This window comes from Rana temporaria, chromosome 3, assembly GCF_905171775.1.
Source record: "Rana temporaria chromosome 3, aRanTem1.1, whole genome shotgun sequence".
NCBI classification, from domain to species: Eukaryota; Metazoa; Chordata; class Amphibia; order Anura; family Ranidae; genus Rana; species Rana temporaria.
This window is the reverse complement of record NC_053491.1, coordinates 105441068-105460680: the sequence shown is the minus strand read 5'-3', so window position 1 is coordinate 105460680 and position 19613 is coordinate 105441068. Positions and strand designations below refer to the sequence as shown.

The 19613-nt window shown below is 44.7% G+C and overlaps 1 protein-coding gene across 6 annotated transcripts in view; it reads right to left on the bottom strand.

Annotated features, from left to right (window-relative positions):
- Positions 1 to 18356, bottom strand: part of SBF1 (SET binding factor 1) — a 175642-nt gene extending 157286 nt beyond the window's left edge. For all 6 annotated transcript variants that reach the window (XM_040343181.1, XM_040343183.1, XM_040343186.1 and 3 more), the window contains exon 1: positions 18203 to 18356. In XM_040343181.1, coding sequence (XP_040199115.1) covers positions 18203 to 18257 — 55 coding nt within the window. In that variant the 5' untranslated portion in view covers positions 18258 to 18356. The remainder of the gene's footprint in view (positions 1 to 18202) is intronic.
- Between the last annotated feature and the right edge of the window lie 1257 nt (positions 18357 to 19613).

The window sequence follows — 19613 nt, the reverse complement described above, 5'->3', positions numbered from 1 at the left end:
TCCGCTCCATAATATAATCTGAATGGAAAGCACAGCAGTGAAAGAGAATACATTATAATAAAGAGCTGAAACAGATGGGCAGAGATGGGAAGCGACAGTCGGAGATCTCACCAGGAGAAATATAAGAAGTCACACGGGCTGCTATGAACCCAAAGTAGGATATCAGTTTTTGTTGGATTGGCATTTAGGAATCTAAAAGAAAGCATGGCCATAGAGTAAAGCTGGGTACACACTATAAGGAAATTGGGCGAACAATCGTTCGGTTTTCGACAGCAAGCCCAAACCGAGGAAGGAAAAAAATAAAAATTCTCGCACGACAAAGGCTTTTTCTTTTTGTGGTTTATCGTTTCTAAACATGGGCAGTTTTTCGTATCTGTTTTTTCTCATGCAAAAAACATACGTAAACAGTACACATTAAACAAAAATTGTTTGTTTTGTTGACGTACGGGAACAATTTTGGAGTTTGTCCCTTTGGAAATTTTCGTTAGGACAGCCTGAATTGGATGTCGAAAGTTGTGTACACACTATACGAAAATCGAACAATCGTACAGAGTTTTTCCTATTGTGTGTACCCAGCTTTATAGGTAAATTGCTTCCCAATTAAGGGGCTTGCAGACTTTTCCTTCTTCTTGACCTGCTGTGTTTCAACTGATCCCAGCTCGGTGTCCTTAAAGCAGGAGTTCACCCATAAAAAATGTTTTACCCTTAGATTGATGCTCATTTTGTCTAGGGGAATCTGCTAGTTGTTTTAAAATCGAAGCTGTACTTACCGTTGTAGAGAGCGATCTTCTCCGCCGCTTCCGGGTATGGTCGTTCCTATTTTGATTGACAGTCTTCCGACAGGCTTCCGACGGTCGCATCCATCGTGTCACGAGTAGCCGAAAGAAGCCGAACGTCGGTGTGGCTCTATACTGCGCCTAGGGACCGACGTTCGGCTACTTTCGAAAAATCGTGACGCGATGGATGCGACCGTCGGAAGACTGTCAATCAAAATAGGAACGCCCAGTGCCGCAGCCCATACCCGGAAGCGGCGGAGAAGATCGCTCTCTACATTGGTACGTACAGCTTCGATTTTAAAACAACTAGCAGATTCCCCTAGACAAAATGAGCAGGAATCTAAGGTTAAAAAAAATGTTATTTCCGGGTGAACCTCCACTTTAACATATAACGGTACTTATGGCACCAACCAAGGTGGTCAGGAAAGAGTTAATATTAACATACAAGAAACAGCGCGATGCATACCTTTAATACCAAGAGCAATGCAAGGGGAATAACCAGTTTGGAAAGAGAAAGTGAAAATACTATCTATATTTTTAGATGTTTTCAATGGCGTCAAAGCATACCAAATCCTCTAATCTTCCCAGAATCTTCAAATTCTTAGGGGTCCATACAGCAAACAATACAATAAATACTCAATACGGCACTACCAATATATTGTCTGCATTCTCACCATTCAAAGCCCTATATTAGGTTCCACTCATTAAGATGGGAGAGTTAATTTTAATAGCACTTCTTATTTTATATCATGTTTATATTCTCTTTCCAAAGTTTAAACCCTTTCATCCTGAAAGTAAAACAAAATCTTAGTACTTGAACAGAAATTTGTACCCACAGTGGGGCCCAGGAACCATAGAGTGCATTTTGCTTTTTTTACTCTACCTAAAAACACACTGCAACGGATGCTAAATTAAAAATCCTTTTTTTATCCTTTACTACTACTACATAAAATACACTAACCCCGACCTTGGCCCCAAGCATGACCTTTGAACCTAACATGGTTACATACAAAGCCTGTCTAAAAAGTTCTGTGAATGGTCCGATATTTCAGCGATAACATGGGCCAGGTGTGCGAGCATGAGCAGGCTATCCGAGAAGCGCCACCTAGTGTGGGGTTCACATGAGCATCAGGGTAAACACGCTGCGGGCAGTGGAATGCAGTCAGTGTGAGAGGCAGGGACACCGTGCAATGGAGAGAAAATCTAATAATGCTACAAATTGAGGAAAACAGCGACGGAGGTGCATGAAATGTTGGTGCAAGTGTACGGGACGGGAGCCATGAGCAGAAAATGTATTTACAACTGGTTTAAAAGCTTTCGCGATGGAAAGGAAACAAATGAGGATGAGTCACATTCGGGGTGGCCATCAACAAGCTGAACCCCAGACATGTTCAAGCGAGTGCAACAAATGCTGGCACAAGATCAGCGACTGACTCTACGCTTGAAAGCGGAGGAATTGGGCATTAGCAAGGACACAGTGCTTACCATGGCCCGCAAAGATTTGGGTAAGCAGAGGATCTGTTCCCAGCTTGTGCCATACAAGCTGACAGACGAACAGAAAGCAAAATGGATGGAAACCTCTGGAGATCTTATTACTATTTGTGACCAGAATTCATCCTTTCTGCGAACCTTCGTCACAGGGGATGAGACCTGTGCTATTAGTTCGAACCGGAATCCAATCGGCAATTGATGGAATGGCATTCACCGCGACAAAAAAAGCGTTGCCTGCAAAAGTCAAGACAATGTTGATCGTCTTTTTCGACAATTATAGCATAATCCAAGAATGTGTGACATCGGTTCTGCGATCGATTCATAAAGAGGCCGTTGCTGACAGTTTCCAGAAGCTTTATGAACGTTGCCAACAGTGTGTTGAAGGATGGCGATTATTTTGAAGGCCAATAAAGGCAATTTGATTGCATCTTCAGCTTTGTTTTCGGATACCATTCACCAAACCTTTTTAGACACACTTCGTTGTTATATTTCTTGTAACATTTAGTAATATTGATAATCTGGTTGAAAAAAAAAAAAAGACACTACCCCATCCAGTTCAATCAACATGAAAAGAATAACCACACACAAACAAAACCTCTATAAACACCATCCAAAACACACAGTTGATCCAGAGGAAGGCAAAAAAAAAAAAAAAAAAAAACACATTAACCACTTAACCCCCGGACCATATTGCTGGTCAAAGACCAGAGCACTTTTTGCGCTTCGGCACTGCGTCGCTTTAACTGACAATTGCGCGGTCGTGCGACATGGCTCCCAGACAAAATTGGCGTCGTTTTTTCCCCCACAAATAGAGCTTTCTTTTGGTGGTATTTGATCACCTCTGCGGTTTTTAGTTTTTGCGCTATAAACAAAAATAGAGCGACAATTTTGAAAAAAAATATTTATTTATTGCTATAATAAATATCCCCCAAAAATATATAAAAAAAAACTATTTTTTTTCCTCGGTTTAGGCCGATACGTATTCTTCTACATATTTTTCGTAAAAAAAAGAAACGTTTATTGATTGGTTTGCGCAAAAGTTATAGCGTTTACAAAATAGGGGGTAGTTTTATGGCATTTTTTATAAAAAAATTTTTTATTAGTAATGGGGACGATCAGCGATTTTTTTTTCGGTACTGCGACAATATGGCGGACACTTCGGACACTTTTGACACATTTTTGGGACCATTGGCATTTTTATAGCGATCAGTGCTATAAAAATGCATTGGATTACTATAAAAATGCCACTGGCAGGGAAGGGGTTAACACTAGGGGGCAGGGAAGGGGTTAAGTATGTTCCCTGTGTGTGTTCTAACTGTAGGGGGGGTGGCCTCACTAGGGGAAATGACTGATCGCTGTTCATACATTGAATAAACAGACGGTCAGGCATTTCTCCCCTGACAGGACCGGGAGCTGTGTGTTTACATACACAGCTCCCGGTCCTCGCTCTGTAACGAGCAATCGCGGGTGCCCGGCGGCGATCGCGCCCACCGGGCAAGTGCGCGGTAGTGGCCGCGTAGAGAGTCGACGTATAGCTACGGGCTCTCGCGCAGGGGAGCCGACCTGGTCGGCAAGTAGTTAAAGCATGATCCAATTTGCTGCAGCGGGAGGAATATTCCTTCCTGAACCCCCAACAAGCAATCACATATTCCCAGAATCAACTTTACCTAAAAGTATCCAGTTAGATTAGGTGTATTTAGGAAAGAATCCTGGCTTGCTTTGTTAAAAAAAAAAAAAAAAAAAACTATCTACTGAGCTGGCCAAAACCAGCTCTTGAGGGAGTCCATTTTACATTTTCACAGCTCTAATGCCCTGTACACACGATCGATTCATCCGATGAAAACGGTCTAATGAATTTTTTCATCAGATATCCGATGAAGCTGACTTTCATCAGTCGTGCCTACACACCATAGGTTAAAAAAAACGATCGTTTCAGAACGCAGTGACGTAAAACACAACGACGTGCTGAGAAAAATTAAGTTCAATGCTTCCAAGCATGCGTCGACTTGATTCTGAGCATGCGTGGATTTTTAACCGATGGACGTACCCACAGACGATCGTTTTTTTCTATCAGTTAGTTAACCATCAGATAATTTAAAACAAGTTCCTATTTTTTTAACCGATGGATAAATAACCGATGGGGCCCACACACAATCTAAGTTAGTCTGATGAAAACGGTCCATCAGACAAACCGATCGTGTGTACGTGGCATTACTGTGAAGAAGCCTTTCCATATTTGGAAATTAAATCTATTTTTCTCCAGACAAAGAGTAGCCTCCTTGTCCTCTGATGACCCAACAATGAACTAGAAAAGACACTGATATTTTATCGGTATTAATTTTATTATTATAAAAAAATATTTACATGTATTATTTTTAAGTTTCCTCCTTTAGCAAGGACAAAAAGATAGAATGTATCTCCTTCTTAATTCAAGGAGAACAAAACAGGGGCAGGCTGTAGACAGCAAATCACAGGCTAACACAGTGATCAGGTGATCGGGAGCCAATCCTCCCAATTCCTGTTTGTTAATACATCCATAACAGCTTGGTCTCCATGCTGGGAGTGTGCGTTTGCGTGCACCGTCAGCACAAAGTAGAGCATACTTGCTGCCCATGAATAAAGACCCACACACGGGAGGGTACATAAGTGCGTACACTAGGTTTGCACACTTTCCAATGAAGAGTTGTAGCAATGGCATCTACTTGTATAAAAGGTTTCTAATGTTCAAGTCCAGATTTTTTCCTTTTTCTTTTAAATAACAATCGTATGTCTACGTAAAAAAAGAAATAACACATATGCAGTAGATCTCTGGAATATATGCAAAATTCCCAACAATTTGTCCCTTTAAATATACTGGAATTACAGTACAAGGATATGCCAAAAATGTATTATGCTCCTACCTGTCACTTTGCAACAACAAAGCAGTTCTGAGTTCCTAAGCCTATGGTGTCAGCCCTGCTGATGGATTATAAAGGACATAGCCCTCTCCCCATTCCCAGCCCCCTCATTATCATAACCCCTCCTTGCTCTCATGCAGAGGGCACAGAAAGTGGTTAGCGGTTGTCAAACATAACAAAAACACTTTCATTTGTACTACAGATTCTATGAATGACACAGGACCTATGAATGGGGGGGGACTGATGGCTCCACCACCTCCATTCACTGATCCCGTTTTATTCATAGCTGTAGTATGGCTTCTATAAAGGACACAGCAAGGTGGAAAAGGTTGGGCATAGTCCTGACAATCTCTCAGATGTATTAACCCCCGACAGACAGGATGATGGAGGCAGCAGCTGTGCAGAAAGGGAGTGGGGGAAAAGGGCTTGGTGGAATTTTTTCTTTTTGAAAACGTCTTCATCGTAAATGGATAATCCAATGCCTACAAGTGGTTTCAGGTTCAGAAACGCCCAACATTTAAGGCTCAGTTCACACCAGTGCGGGCCGTGCATTCCGGTTGCGGGTATTGCATGGATTCCTGCACCCAAATCGCACTGCTCTTGCGAGATGCGTGGTGTTGCCTTTCCGTATCTCAGCCTGCTGAAAGCAACAGGGGGTATAATTCCTGCCGTGGCCATGAAGTAAAGCATCACAACCACAGCATGTGTACATCCCATGGATACTGCTTCTGCAGCTAAAGGGGGTTAGTAAAAGTGCGGCTTGACAGCAGGGTTTACCGTCCCCCCAAATCACTAGTGTGAACAAACCTTTACAGGTGTCCATGTGCAGCTCAGGGTACTTTCTTAGCACATTGTCTGTGCTGGGATGAATGAAATACTGTGCATGGGAAGGCATTACGTCCCCCCACTTTGGTCATACAAGTTGGCACCCAGAAGATGAGAGAGGAACCTTACGGATGTCGGATCATCGAGGGGAGCATTTTCAACTTTGGTTCCCACTTAAAGCGGAGGTTCACCCTAATAACATGTATATCTGACCAACTTCCTTATATGCGCAACAAGTACACTCCGCAATTTTTTTTTTTTATGCTTTACGTACCTTGTAATCCATCTTTTGAATCGACTTCTCCCCGCGGGAGTAGGCGTTTCTATGCCTAGGGGGATTGTCATCTGGGAGGTCGCCCAGATGACTGACGTCTGTTCCACCCGGCGGATAAGGCCCCGCCCCCCGTATTGCATAGGCGCGCATGAGTTACAGGGTTTCCGAAAGAAGCCGAACATGCAGAGCGCAGGCGCCGTATAGAGCCGACTCACATCTCTGCATGTTCGGCTTCTTTCGGAAACCCCGCAACTCGTGCACGCCTACGCAATACGGGGGGCGGGGCCTTATCCGCCAGGGGGAACAGACGTCAGTCATCTGGGCGACCTCCCTAGGCATAGAAACGCCTACTCCCTCAGGGAGAAGTAGATTGAAAAGATGGATTACAAAGGTACATAAAGCATAAAAAAAATTTAAAAAAATTGCGGACTGTACTTGTTACGAATATAAGGAAGTTGGTCAGATATACATGTTGTTAGGGTGAACCTCCGCTTTAAGTGTTATCACTTGATATAGATTTTTCTATTTCGCACTTGTTTATTATTAGAGTTCCTTATTACAGGTCAGTGATTGCATTCTGTAGACAACCATAACAGTCAGGCAACTAGCATTTTTTAGAAAAGAGTGCAATTTAAGAATTGTTTATTAGAAATCAAGAAGGGCGATTGCAATGTAAATTCTGTGTGACATCTAAATGATTAAACTGGAAAGTGGCGTTCCACTTAACAAGAAATCTCTTTACAGATTAAAGTATAAAAGGTTTTTTTTTGTGTTCTGCAGCAGGTCGCCATCTTCTACCGGTAGCCATTCCAAAGGTACGCCATATTTGTAGCTTTTGCATATTTAAAGATTACAACAGAAAAACTGTCCTTGTTGCCATGGCAGCCAAATGCTCCCCTTCCAGTCTCTGAATGCAGAAGAATTAGAGTGATAATCAATTGCTTGCCTGGACGAAGCCAACTTTACTTATCAATGCATCTGAACAAAAAAAGCAAAAAAAAAAAAAGTCCAATGGAGCAGATAAAAAGAAAAAAGTAGAAGATTGAATTTTCCAATCTAAAAAATGAGTAGTATTATTCAGGATTCATATAGTGCCAACAGTGTGCGCAGCGCTTTATAACATGGCAGCTAGAATCTGATTAGAAATTTTTAGGATCCTTGGCATCAGAAACCAGTCCAGTGTTAGGCCTCGTTACATGGATGTACACATAGTATACACCCATGCAAGGGCTTTGATTGCCCTCACAAGCATGCACAGCAGTTCTGTGCGCCCCCCCATGCAGGCAGCCCCAGTCATTTCATTTAGGATGTAGTGGCTGCAAGGACACAGCCGGTGCTTGCAATGTGACAGCTATGTGTTCAGGACCGCGCACCCGCATGGCTGTCAAATTGGGAGCAACGTCCGTGTAGCCACTTGGATTGAGTGGGACCTCCTGCTCGGGAATCCACAGAACCCCTAAGCATCCCTATGTGAGCAAACACGGCCCTCGCACAAGTGTACACTATATTACGCCCATGTGATTGAAGCCTTAAGCCTCGTACACACGATCGGATTATCCAACAGAATTGTGCGATGACAGGCTGTTGTCGGAAAATTATTATTATTAAACACACACACCGTTTAGTTTACATTGTCCCTTCCAATTTCTGTATATGGATGATGGCACTGCAATTATTTGAATAAAAAAAAAAAAAATCGAAGTGCCTTTTTTCTAATTGATATACAGATGTCACATGGCCGGCTCTTTCCCAGCCTGTCTGCAGGGAAACACAAGCAGGAAGAACTTCTATAAAACAAAGCTGGTCCAAGTGAGTGAGTCTCCAGTTAATACACACACACACACACACACTAGTCGAGTGCTAGCCCAGCTCGCATGCTGTGTATCATAAATAATAATAAGATACAGCGCTGAAAAAATGTGCAAAATTCCACAATGAAGGAATAGAGAGAAGTAAAAGTTCAATAAACAATTAAGGATTAACTAAATTTGATATAATAAGAGTATCATATCTATATATACACACATGGGTGTATCAAAAACATAAAAAAATATATGTGAATTCAAATGAAGCAATCAACCGAGTGACTTAAAAAATTAAATATAAAAAGAGCATGTAAACCACTAAAAATAAAATCTTAGCAGCAAGGCATCAGAATGAACCGATGTCATGAACTCCTCAAACTTAGAATTGTGGCTAACACATAAGAGTGTGTAAACGTGTCAACAAAATCCAACACAACGATTAACAATTGTGAAAAAGAAAAATATGAAAAAATAAAGAAAAAAAAGATCCCAAAAAGATCATATAGTGAAAATAACATACAGATATATATCTGCCAAATAATGAGACAATTAATCCCAAAAAGTCTATCTGTAAAACACTATATCCACGATGGTGTAGGAAAAGAAGGAAAACTTGTGGGAAAAAGCCTTCATCCACCAATAGGACACAAGAGGGTGATGTTGTAGTCTCCTTACCAGAAACATATGACCGCTATTAAGGCGGTCACTCCGGACACAGGGGTTGAGGGTCTCCCTATAGACCAGGCGGACAATCAGGTAGGCAGAGACTCAATCCAAACTCAGTATCTCAGGGAAATGTAAACACACGAGAGAGGCGCCATAGCATGATACTGTATATAAACAATTTAATAATCCAAAAGGTATTGCACTTACAGATATGAGGTAGTACTGGCACAGTGTGATTAATACAAATCACCAAGTGCAGCGTCCACACAAGGCTTCCTCTGCTAGTTCGCTCACCGTAGCCATCTGTCTCCGTAGAGAGAGGGTGTGATGACGTCAGAAATGCAGGCCATACCGTACGCGTTTCGTCACAGACGTCGTCTGGGGATTAGCCGCTGCATTCGTGTCATCACGCATGCCCTTATATGATCCCGCGGCACCATCTTAACTAAGGGCCTTAGTTAAGATGCTCTCACTGCTGTCAATCAAATCCAGTAACACGGGAGGCGCAGGGTGGGGCAGAGTCCCGCCTTCTGTGTCAATGGACGCAGCAGCAGGACTCAGGAGCGCGCCCGCATGAGTGCCCCCATGGAAAGAGGCTCTCAATGAGGGCACTCAAGAAAAGGAGGAGCCAGGAGTGCCGCGGGGGGCCCCAGAAAAGGAGGATTGGGACCACTCTGTGCAAAACCCTTGCACAGAGGAGGCAAGTATAACATCTTTGCCATTTTAAAAAAAACGAACCTTTAGAATCACTAACTGGTTCGTGGGAATATAGGGAGGCAGTGGGCTGTCATTTACCACTTTGTCTACGCCCTCTATAGTCACATGGGCTGCTCGGATGTGATAGGGAAGACGTGCTCAGCTGCAAAATCAGGGAAATGAAAAGGATACAGACAGACGGAGAACCGCAGGATCAACCAGGTTTTTTTTTTTTGCAGAAAACGTATCTCATAGTGACCGAGTATAAACAGCATGTAATACACCACAAGTCACAATGAGGGGATCAGAAGTCTTTCTATTTTATTATAGGTGTGCTCTCTCCAGCCAAAAGTTCAGGAAAGAAGCCAAAGGATTTATCTGTAAACAAGTCAAGTTGTGTTTCTGGACTTTTTTTGAAGCAGCCATTTATTTCCCTCTGCTCAATTGGTCTATACCAGGGGTCTCCAAACTTTCTAAACAAAGGGCCAGTCCTTCAGACTGTGTGTTAATGGGGGAATTGTGCAAATTTCTTTCCTGCAACAGAAATTCGCACAGTATATGGCCAGCCTTAGTGGTAGGAAAAGTGTCCCATTTTTGGTGTCCATGGGAGGAATAGTGTCTCTTATCAGTGAGAGTAGTACCCCAAGGGCCAGATATAAGCAAACAAAGGGCTTCATCTAGCCCACAGGCGGCAGTTTGGGACCACTGGTCTATACAAATGTAATTCAGTTAAAAAAAAATAATCTGAGGCTTTAAAGCAACAAAATTCGCCCACCAGCCTACTGATTGACAGTAAATAATCCCTGCTACACTTATGACATCATCACTCTGCTCTTACCTCCCATCAGCAAGCTTCCATAGTTAGACTGACAGCACTGTACAATTTAATAGATCATCAGCCAGGCCTCATAGTGCCAACACTCTCATGCTCAGTCCTAACACCTGCTGTGCGGAGGATTAATGGGAAAGAATATGCAGCTGCTCAGGTACTAATTCCTTTGTGTTTAAAAATACATTTCATTATTTTTTAATGATTTCATAGCTGCATGCAAGGGAAGCTGTCATGAGAGAAATATGTAGGTGGTGTTTGCTGCCATCTCCTGAAAATGCTGGGAGCCCGGCTGTCATGCAAATCTGTGGCTTCAATACTTTGTGACTAATGGACCCGAGACTGAGAAAAAGGAAAAGACTTTTCACAGACTTCCCATCGCTGCAAGATGGCACTGCGACTCAAAAGACTTAAAGTCAAAGTAGCATTTTCCAGGGGAGGACATTACAGGTTGCCCAAATATTTCTCTCATGGCAGGCGTGCTTTAACCACTTTCTTACTGGGCACTTTTACCCCCTTCCTGGCCAGGCCAATTTTCAGCTTTCAGCGCTGTGAATGACAATTGTGCAGCCATGCAACGCTGTACCCATATTAAATGTTTATAATTTTTTTCACGCAAAAAGAGCTTTCTTTTGACGCTATTTATTCAACACTGGTTTTTTTATTTTTTTGCTAAACAAACAAAAAAAATAAGTGTCGCACAAATATTCTGATTTTTCAAAAGAAAATAAATACCTTTTAAATTCGACCATGTATGGCCAGCCGAAAATCGGCCGAAGTTCAGTCATTTAGACAGTTTATTCGTTTTTCGGCCAGTTAATGGGCATAAAATCGATAATCGCTGGGACGTTTTTAAGCCCAAAAAAATAAAAAAGGACAAATTTTGAAATGTTCTGCCGAACAAACGATACATTAAAGGTTAATGTGTTTCCCATCCGAACTGTCTGTATATGTAAAAAGACGAAAAAAAAAGTATTCATTTATGTCCACTGAACAATTTATCGGTCATTACATGATGGCGTTATCGACACTATTAGGCTGCACTGATGGGCACCGATTATCAGGACACGGATGATCAGTGCCCTGAATATCAGTGTGGATGTCCCCTGTCACACTAGCCAGTTAGCAGCTCTCATCATGCAGCGACAGTGTGAGGAAAGGAATGCCGACAAACAGACAAAGTGTGTTTACATTGTGATCAGCTTTGATTGGACACAGCTGATCTTTTAGTAAAGAGCCGTTGTGATTGGCTCTTTTTACCCCAATCTGTGATTAGCTGTGTCCAAATGACATAGCGATCACAGAGTAGGCCAGCGCATGGTACAGTTCTGGGAGAAAGTTATACGATGCCCTCCCAGAACTGGGCGACCGCGCTGTAGTCGTCATTTGGCTAACGCGGTCAGCAAGTGGTTAAAGGACTAGTCTACCGGTGGTGGACTGTCTCTCACCATCATCACGCCCAGTGTAAAGCTATGGACCCTACAATGGTCTTTATGAGGTCAGAACATTAGGCCACTGAACATAGGGAAGAAGAGGACCAGTCTGTAAGCGTGGAGGATGGGGAAATTACATCTACTTTAACACATTCCCTAGACCTAAATGAGCCATCAACCCTACTGCAAGGGATCATTTTCTAGTTTCCTGGATTTGGACTTTAAATTGACACTAAACAAGATCTTAATTACAACAATAATCCATACACATCCATTGCCAATTGACCCGGGAATCTATTTTTCATTAAATTGTTTTACCTCATCACATCCTCCATGAGCTCCTGAGCCCCCTTCTTTTCCCCCTCACTTCTGTTTGAAATGAGCAGAGTCCCTAGTCCATCTCAGAAGTGAGAAAGAGAGGGTGGCTATGTTCCTACATACAATGGGACCATGAAGAACAAACAAAGCCGCCCTCTAACAGGAAGTTTGATCACAGAAGCAAAATTATAAACACTGTACCCAAATTAATATTTTATCATTTTTTTTTCACACAAATGGAGCCTTCTTTTGGTGGTATTTAATCAACACTGGGGTTTTTATTTTTTGCTAAAGAAACAAAAAAAAGATGGAAAATTTTGAAAAATACCTTGATCGCAACCAACGTCCCCCTGACAGCTGCTGGTGATTGGCTTTTTTTTCTCCTCACGCTATCAGCACAAGACCACCGCCCAGAGCATTGTGCCGCATTACAGGCCTCCTCAGTCCACCGCCCAGAGCATTGTGCCGCATTACAGGCCTCCTCAGACCACCGCCCAGAGCATTGTGCCGCATTACAGGCCTCCTCAGACCACCGCCCAGAGCATTGTGCCGCATTACAGGCCTCCTCAGACCACCGCCCAGAGCATTGTGCCGCATTACAGGCCTCCTCAGACCACCGCCCAGAGCATTGTGCCGCATTACAGGCCTCCTCAGACCACCGCCCAGAGCATTGTGCCGCATTACAGGCCTCCTCAGACCACCGCCCAGAGCATTGTGCCGCATTACAGGCCTCCTCAGACCACCGCCCAGAGCATTGTGCCGCATTACAGGCCTCCTCAGACCCTGCCCAGAGCATTGTGCCGCATTACAGGCCTCCTCAGACCACCGCCCAGAGCATTGTGCCGCATTACAGGCCTCCTCAGACCACCGCCCAGAGCATTGTGCCGCATTACAGGCCTCCTCAGACCACTGTCCAGAGCATTGTGCCGCATTACAGGCCTCCTCAGACCACCGCCCAGAGCATTGTGCCGCATTACAGGCCTCCTCAGACCACTGTCCAGAGCATTGTGCAGCATTACAGGCCTTTTCAGACCATCCAGAGCACTGTGCAGCCTAATGCCTTGTACACACGATCAGAATTTCTGATTAAAAAAAGTCAGACGGAATTTTTTCAATCGGATATTCCGACCGTGTGTGGGCCCAATTGGACTTTTTTAGAAATAGAACATGTTTTATTTTTTTTCCGATGGAAAAAAATCCAATCGGAAATTACGATCGTCTGTGTGGAACTCCGAAGGAGGAAAAAAACATGCATGCTCAGAATCAAGTCGACGCATGCTCTGAAGCATTGAACTTCATTTTTGCTCGTCGTAGTGTTTTACGTCACCGCGTTTTGGATGGTCAGAATTTAGTCTGACAGTGTGTATGCAAGACAGCTTGAACGGAATTTCGATGGAAAATTCCATCGGATTTTATCCCACCGGATATTCCGATCGTGTGTACAGGGCATTACAGGCCTTTTCCAACCATCCAGAGCACTGTGCAACATTACAGGCCTCCTCAGACCGTCAAGTGTGGCTAAATCTGTATCCTAATTTGTTCCAACCTTAAAAAGGGGTTGTGAACCCTCTAGGTTTTTCACCACCAATGCATTCATTGCATGGAGGAGAAAAACCTCCTCTAATGCTCCTGTAATGCTGCAGCACCCCCGAGCCCCCGTTTTACTTACCTGTACCCCCTCTCACACCGGGGACGAGCACACCTGCAAAAGGCTGTGTCTAGGGTCCTGATTGATAACAGCGCAGCCATTGGCTCCCGCTGCTGTTAATCAAATCCAATGATGCGGGCGCCAGGGTCAAGTCCTGCTTTCTGTGTGAATAGACACAGAAGGAGGACACGGAAGCGCACCTGCAGGGGTGTCCACGAAGGTGAGCGCTTCTCCGACGGGCACTCGAGGAGGAGCCAGGAGCACCGCTGAGGGACCCCAGAAGAGGAGGATCGGGGCCACTCTGCAAAACCCAACGGCACAGCGGAGGCAGGTATGACATGTTTGTTTTTAAAAACCCTGAAACTTTACAACCCCTTTAATACCATAAATAACATATTAGATTGCTTTACTCCAGGAGTATATAATGAGTTTGGAAATTTCTTTAAAAATGCTTAAATAATGCATTACAATTTAACTAAACCCATTAGACTTTAGTTGACTAAAATGATTTTAGTCGACCAATATGTACTGGAAATTGTAGCCAACTAAAATACGATGACTAAAACGGCACTAAAACTAAAATGGCATTTTAGTCAAAGACTGACTAAAACAATTGCAGATGACTAAAACTAAAATTACATTTTAGTCAAAGCACTAAAACCAAATCAAAATGTGATGCCAAAATGAACACTGCCCAGCGCATGCCGACGACTGGGCGATTTTCACAGTTGCCTGGTGTAAAAGAATCCATGAGCAAATATGAAACCCTGGTAGGCCACGGAGCGTCCTTCTAGTGTCATTATTAAGCTGCATTACAACAAACGACTTTTGAAAACTGTTTTGCGTTGCTATTATCTCACCGCCCAGAGCACCTGATTAGACAGGAAGCTGAAAGTATGAAGTATGTTTGGAGAAGTGAAATTTGCCGTGTTCCAGCAAGGTAACAGCCAGAGGCTGTCAACACACAGCACAGGGAACACAGGGAGGCGTGAGGCCTCGGCAAACCAGGGATGAGGGAGACGTACACACAGGAAGACTGCAGAACGAGCGAACATGTCAGAAAAACTACTATAACACAATGTGTATAGTATATGGAAAGATAAACCCCCTCACGCTTCCCAAATTCCACAAATCTCCCCATGCTGGAGCCTGTGAAAATCGCCATCTGTCTTCTGAATTGCTTTCCTCACCCATTCTTTACTCTGTGCTTTACCACTGAGGAAAACCTTTTCGTCCCCCCCCCCCCCCTTTTGCCGTGTCCCTTTGGGAAGATTTTTCTTTACTTCCCGTCTCCTGACTCAACAGGAAGTGAGAGATCTTTACAACAGAAGGGAAACAAAAGGCGAGTCGATTTTCAGAGGCATTTGACAGGAGGTGGCAATATGACCCCTCCTCATTGCCCGTTTTAACCCTGAAAATGCCAACCCACTACAGCACAATCCCTTGAACACAACCCATTCACGCAAAGCATTTATTGCGACATGTGCACAGCCCTGAGCGGCTGCATGCCCTTGCTTATGTGAGCAGTTGGGGAGTGGTAAAACCAACTCTTCTACCAACCCCCTGGATGTGAGTGAGACCCAGGCCCCTATTACACCTGAGTGATCTTCAATACTCAACACCAGATTTCCATGTTTGTCTATTATGACCAATCCAATCTGTCACAACGTTCAGAAAACATCTTTGGGGCATGATCGTGTAGTTTTGGCCTGAACAGGTTTAGACCCCATTAACACTTGTGCAACTTGTCCTGCGACATGGGACTGCAAAGTCGCATGACAAGGCGCACCCCATGATTTCCAATGAGTACCATTCATATCTAAACAACTTCAAAGTAATATATAGAAAGCCAAGTCGCACCAGAAGTCACACTGACATGCAGCTTTGAAATCGTGCGATTTTGATGTGAAATTGCACAATTTCAAAGTCGCATTCAGCGTGAACCAGGGCCACATCCAGCACTAAACCCATCAATATGACACGTGTGTGTGAATGATTTCAGCACGGATCCAGCATTGAGGTTACATTTCACAGGAATACATGAATGTCAGTCAATACCATGGGATTCCCCCCCCCCCGCCAATATGTTGAATAATAAAGTACATCCACAACCCTTTTTCCCCCCCCCCATTATGCCTCCCCGTATACCCCTTCTCACCCACAACGGCATCCAACAGTCCTGAATGACCAGGGACAGAAAGAATTGGCAATTATGCGACCATTGAAATGCATGTGAACACAACACAAAAGAAAATAACAAAAATATAAAAAATGCAAACATACATTCCAAACGCATATAACCACATGGGTTGTGTAAACAAGCTCTAAAGGCCTGCTTTATCTCCCTTCCACCTCTGAATGCCCAAGGGAAGGAGGTTCAACAATCATTGGATCACTGTCCCAGCTGTCACATGATCAGAAGCCAGTCCCTGATCTGTAATCTGAGCGGTCTTTGAGCTAGGAGAGCGCTCTCAGCACCTAAACATGGGCCGCCCAGTGACACATAAGTGCAGTATGTGGGCTTTAAAGCTCACCCCTTTTGCCTCTGCACATATGGGGTTAAGCACATCACGTTTCCTGTTGCAAAGTTTCTTACCAGTAGATCATGCCATGGACAGCACTTCCTGCTGGAGGCTGACAACGCTAAGCCACTGCCTTGTAATTAGCAGCAGGTTGTCAGCCTGCCTTGCAAGCTGCTTCACTTTACTGCAGCGCTGACTGTTGAGTCTGTGGGAGGCATGTGCGGACCAGATAGGCAGACCCAGTGAGGGAGATCACTCGGTGGGCTGACAACGCTATTCCTCATTACTTAGCGTTGGCAGCCTGTCATGTACACGCCTTCGCTTGGCTGCAGAGCTGACAATTTGGTCTGCAGAAGGCATGCATGGTCCCAGCTGAAGGAGATCACATGGCAGGATGACAACGCTGTTGCTTATGACAAGGCCACGGCTTAGTGTTGTCAGCCTACAACAGGAAGTACTGTCACTGGCGGGATCTAGAGGTAAAAGACATTAACAGAACCTGATTTTCTTAACTATAAACATATTCAAGGATATGTGATGGCATCAATTGGGGTTTTCATACAGCCCTTGCTCAGGGATCACCTGGGGCTGCTGGTCAGATCACACCGGTCATACATACTCCATGTACCAGGAATGAGATCACACCAGTCATACATGTACCAGGAATGAGATCACACATGCTCCATGTACCAGGAATGAGATCACACCGGTCATACATACTCCATGTACCAGGAATGAGATCACACCAGTCATACATACTCCATGTACCAGGAATGAGATCACACATGCTCCATGTACCAGGAATGAGATCACACCAGTCATACATACTCCATGTACCAGGAATGAGATCACACATGCTCCATGTACCAGGAATGAGATCACACCGGTCATACATGCTCCATGTACCAGGAATGAGATCACACCAGTCATACATACTCCATGTACCAGGAATGAGATCACACCAGTCATACATACTCCATGTACCAGGAATGAGATCACACATGCTCCATGTACCAGGAATGAGATCACACCGGTCATACATGCTCCATGTACCAGGAATGAGATCACACCAGTCATACATACTCCATGTACCAGGAATGAGATCACACCGGACATACATACTCCATGTACCAGGAATGAGATCACACAGGTCATACATGCTCCATGTACCAGGAATGAGATCACACCGGACATATATACTCCATGCTCCATGTACCAGGAATGAGATCACACCAGTCATACATACTCCATGTACCAGGAATGAGATCACACCAGTCATACATACTCCATGTACCAGGAATGAGATCACACATGCTCAATGTACCAGGAATGAGATCACACCGGTCATACATGCTCCATGTACCAGGAATGAAATCACACCGGTCATACATGCTCCATGTACCAGGAATGAAATCACACCGGTCATACATGCTCCATGTACCAGGAATGAAATCACACCGGTCATACATGCTCCATGTACCAGGAATGAAATCACACCGGACATACATACTCCATGTACCAGGAATGAGATCACACCGGTCATACATACTCCATGTACTAGGAATGAGATCACACCGGTCATACATACTCCATGTACCAGAAATGAGATCACACCGGTCATACATACTCCATGTACCAGAAATGAGATCACACCGGGCATACATGCTCCATGTACCAGGAATGAGATCCCACCGGTCATACATACTCCATGTACCAGGAATGAGATCCCACCGGTCATACATGCTCCATGTACCAGGAATGAGATCCCACCGGTCATACATACTCCATGTACCAGGAATGACATGGAGGAGACATTGTGAGCCTTGTGCATTGTATGGCACCAGCTGGACACACACATCAGCCCTCTATATATAGATATATGTACAGTATATGATTGTATAGTGGAGGATGGTGCCACTGGGCTCTGTCAGCCCCTCTTCTCCTCCTCCATCCCCCAGGTATCCCTCCTCCACCCTCGGGTGTACATTCTTTCCCCCCACTCTCAGCCCCGCCCATCCTCACCTCTCTTGTTCAGGTCATATCCCACCAGCAGGAAGTAATCTGCCAATCTCGCCATGTCCCCGTTCCCCGGGCCGCTCTCTCAACCCCGGACTCCTCCCGCCGCCGCCATCTTTCCTGCCAGCACCGGCCCGGTATTGCGCATGCACGAATCAGGACTGACCGGGTGGGGTCTACTGGCGTGACGTGAGGGGGGCGGACCGGGGTCAGGAGGAGGGCGTAGAACGTGACGTCAATGGTGAGGACTTCCCCGAACATGTACTTAGAGACGGCAGTAAGGCGGGGCTAGCAAAAGAATGGGGTGGGGGAGGGCGCGCAATAAGCTAATTAAGGGGCGTGGCCGTTTCTGGGCGCTGTCATGTGCGAGCCGCTGCTTCGGTAACAGAGTGGCCAGTGTTATTGGGCGGGGCTTAGGGACGGTGACGTGTGAGATGATAAGAGGGGCTGCCAAGTGTCAGGGGCCAGCTTGCTCGTCAGTGCTGAGATTTTCCGGAAATCGCCGACTGAGCATTGCAATAGGAAACAGTTTCCGTGTTGAGTGCATGCATGTTCTGTAATGTGTACATGTAACACACAGGGGGGGCTACTGATCAATCTTTGCTCTTGGCATTCACAGAACTTTCAATTATTAAAAAATAGGTGAATCTTGGATGAAAGTTGCATTGGGCAACTGAGCTGCTGTGCATAGAAATGAGTGAAATGTAATTTTGATAGTTCAATAAAGTTATAGGAGAAAAAAGTAGACTGTGCAATGCGTTGGCCTCAAACGCAGGGGCATAGCTATGCGTAAATCTCTGCGAAGGAACATCTTTTCATATAGGGACTGCATAGGCATAGTTCCTAACTGTCCCTGATTTGGCGGGACTGTCCCTGATTTCGAGAGACTATCCCTGATTTGGAGGGACTGTCCCTGATTTTGCGGGACTGTCCCTGATTTCGAGAGACTATCCCTGATTTGGCAGGACTGTCCCTGATTTGGCGGGACTGTCCCTGATTTGGAGGGACTGTCCCTGATTTCGAGAGACTATCCCTGATTTGGCAGGACTGTCCCTGATTTGGCGGGACTGTCCCTGATTTCGAGGGACTGTCCCTGATTTCGAGGTACTGTTTCTGATTTGGTGGGACTGCCCCTGATTTTGAGGGACTGTTCCTGATTTGGAACAAAGTCCCTCTGTCCCTCTGATCTATATGGTTGGATATAACATGCACTATTTATCTTTCAAAAAGTGTTCCCCAGTGCCAGTGGCGGCTGGTGCTCAAAATTTTTTGAGGGGCGCACACAAACGAAAAAAAAAACAATTGCAGCCTCACTGTGCCCATCAAACGCAGCTACTGTGCCCATCAATTGCAACCACTGTGCCCATCAAAGGCAGCCACTGTGTCCATCAAATGCAGCCACTGTGCCCATCAGTTG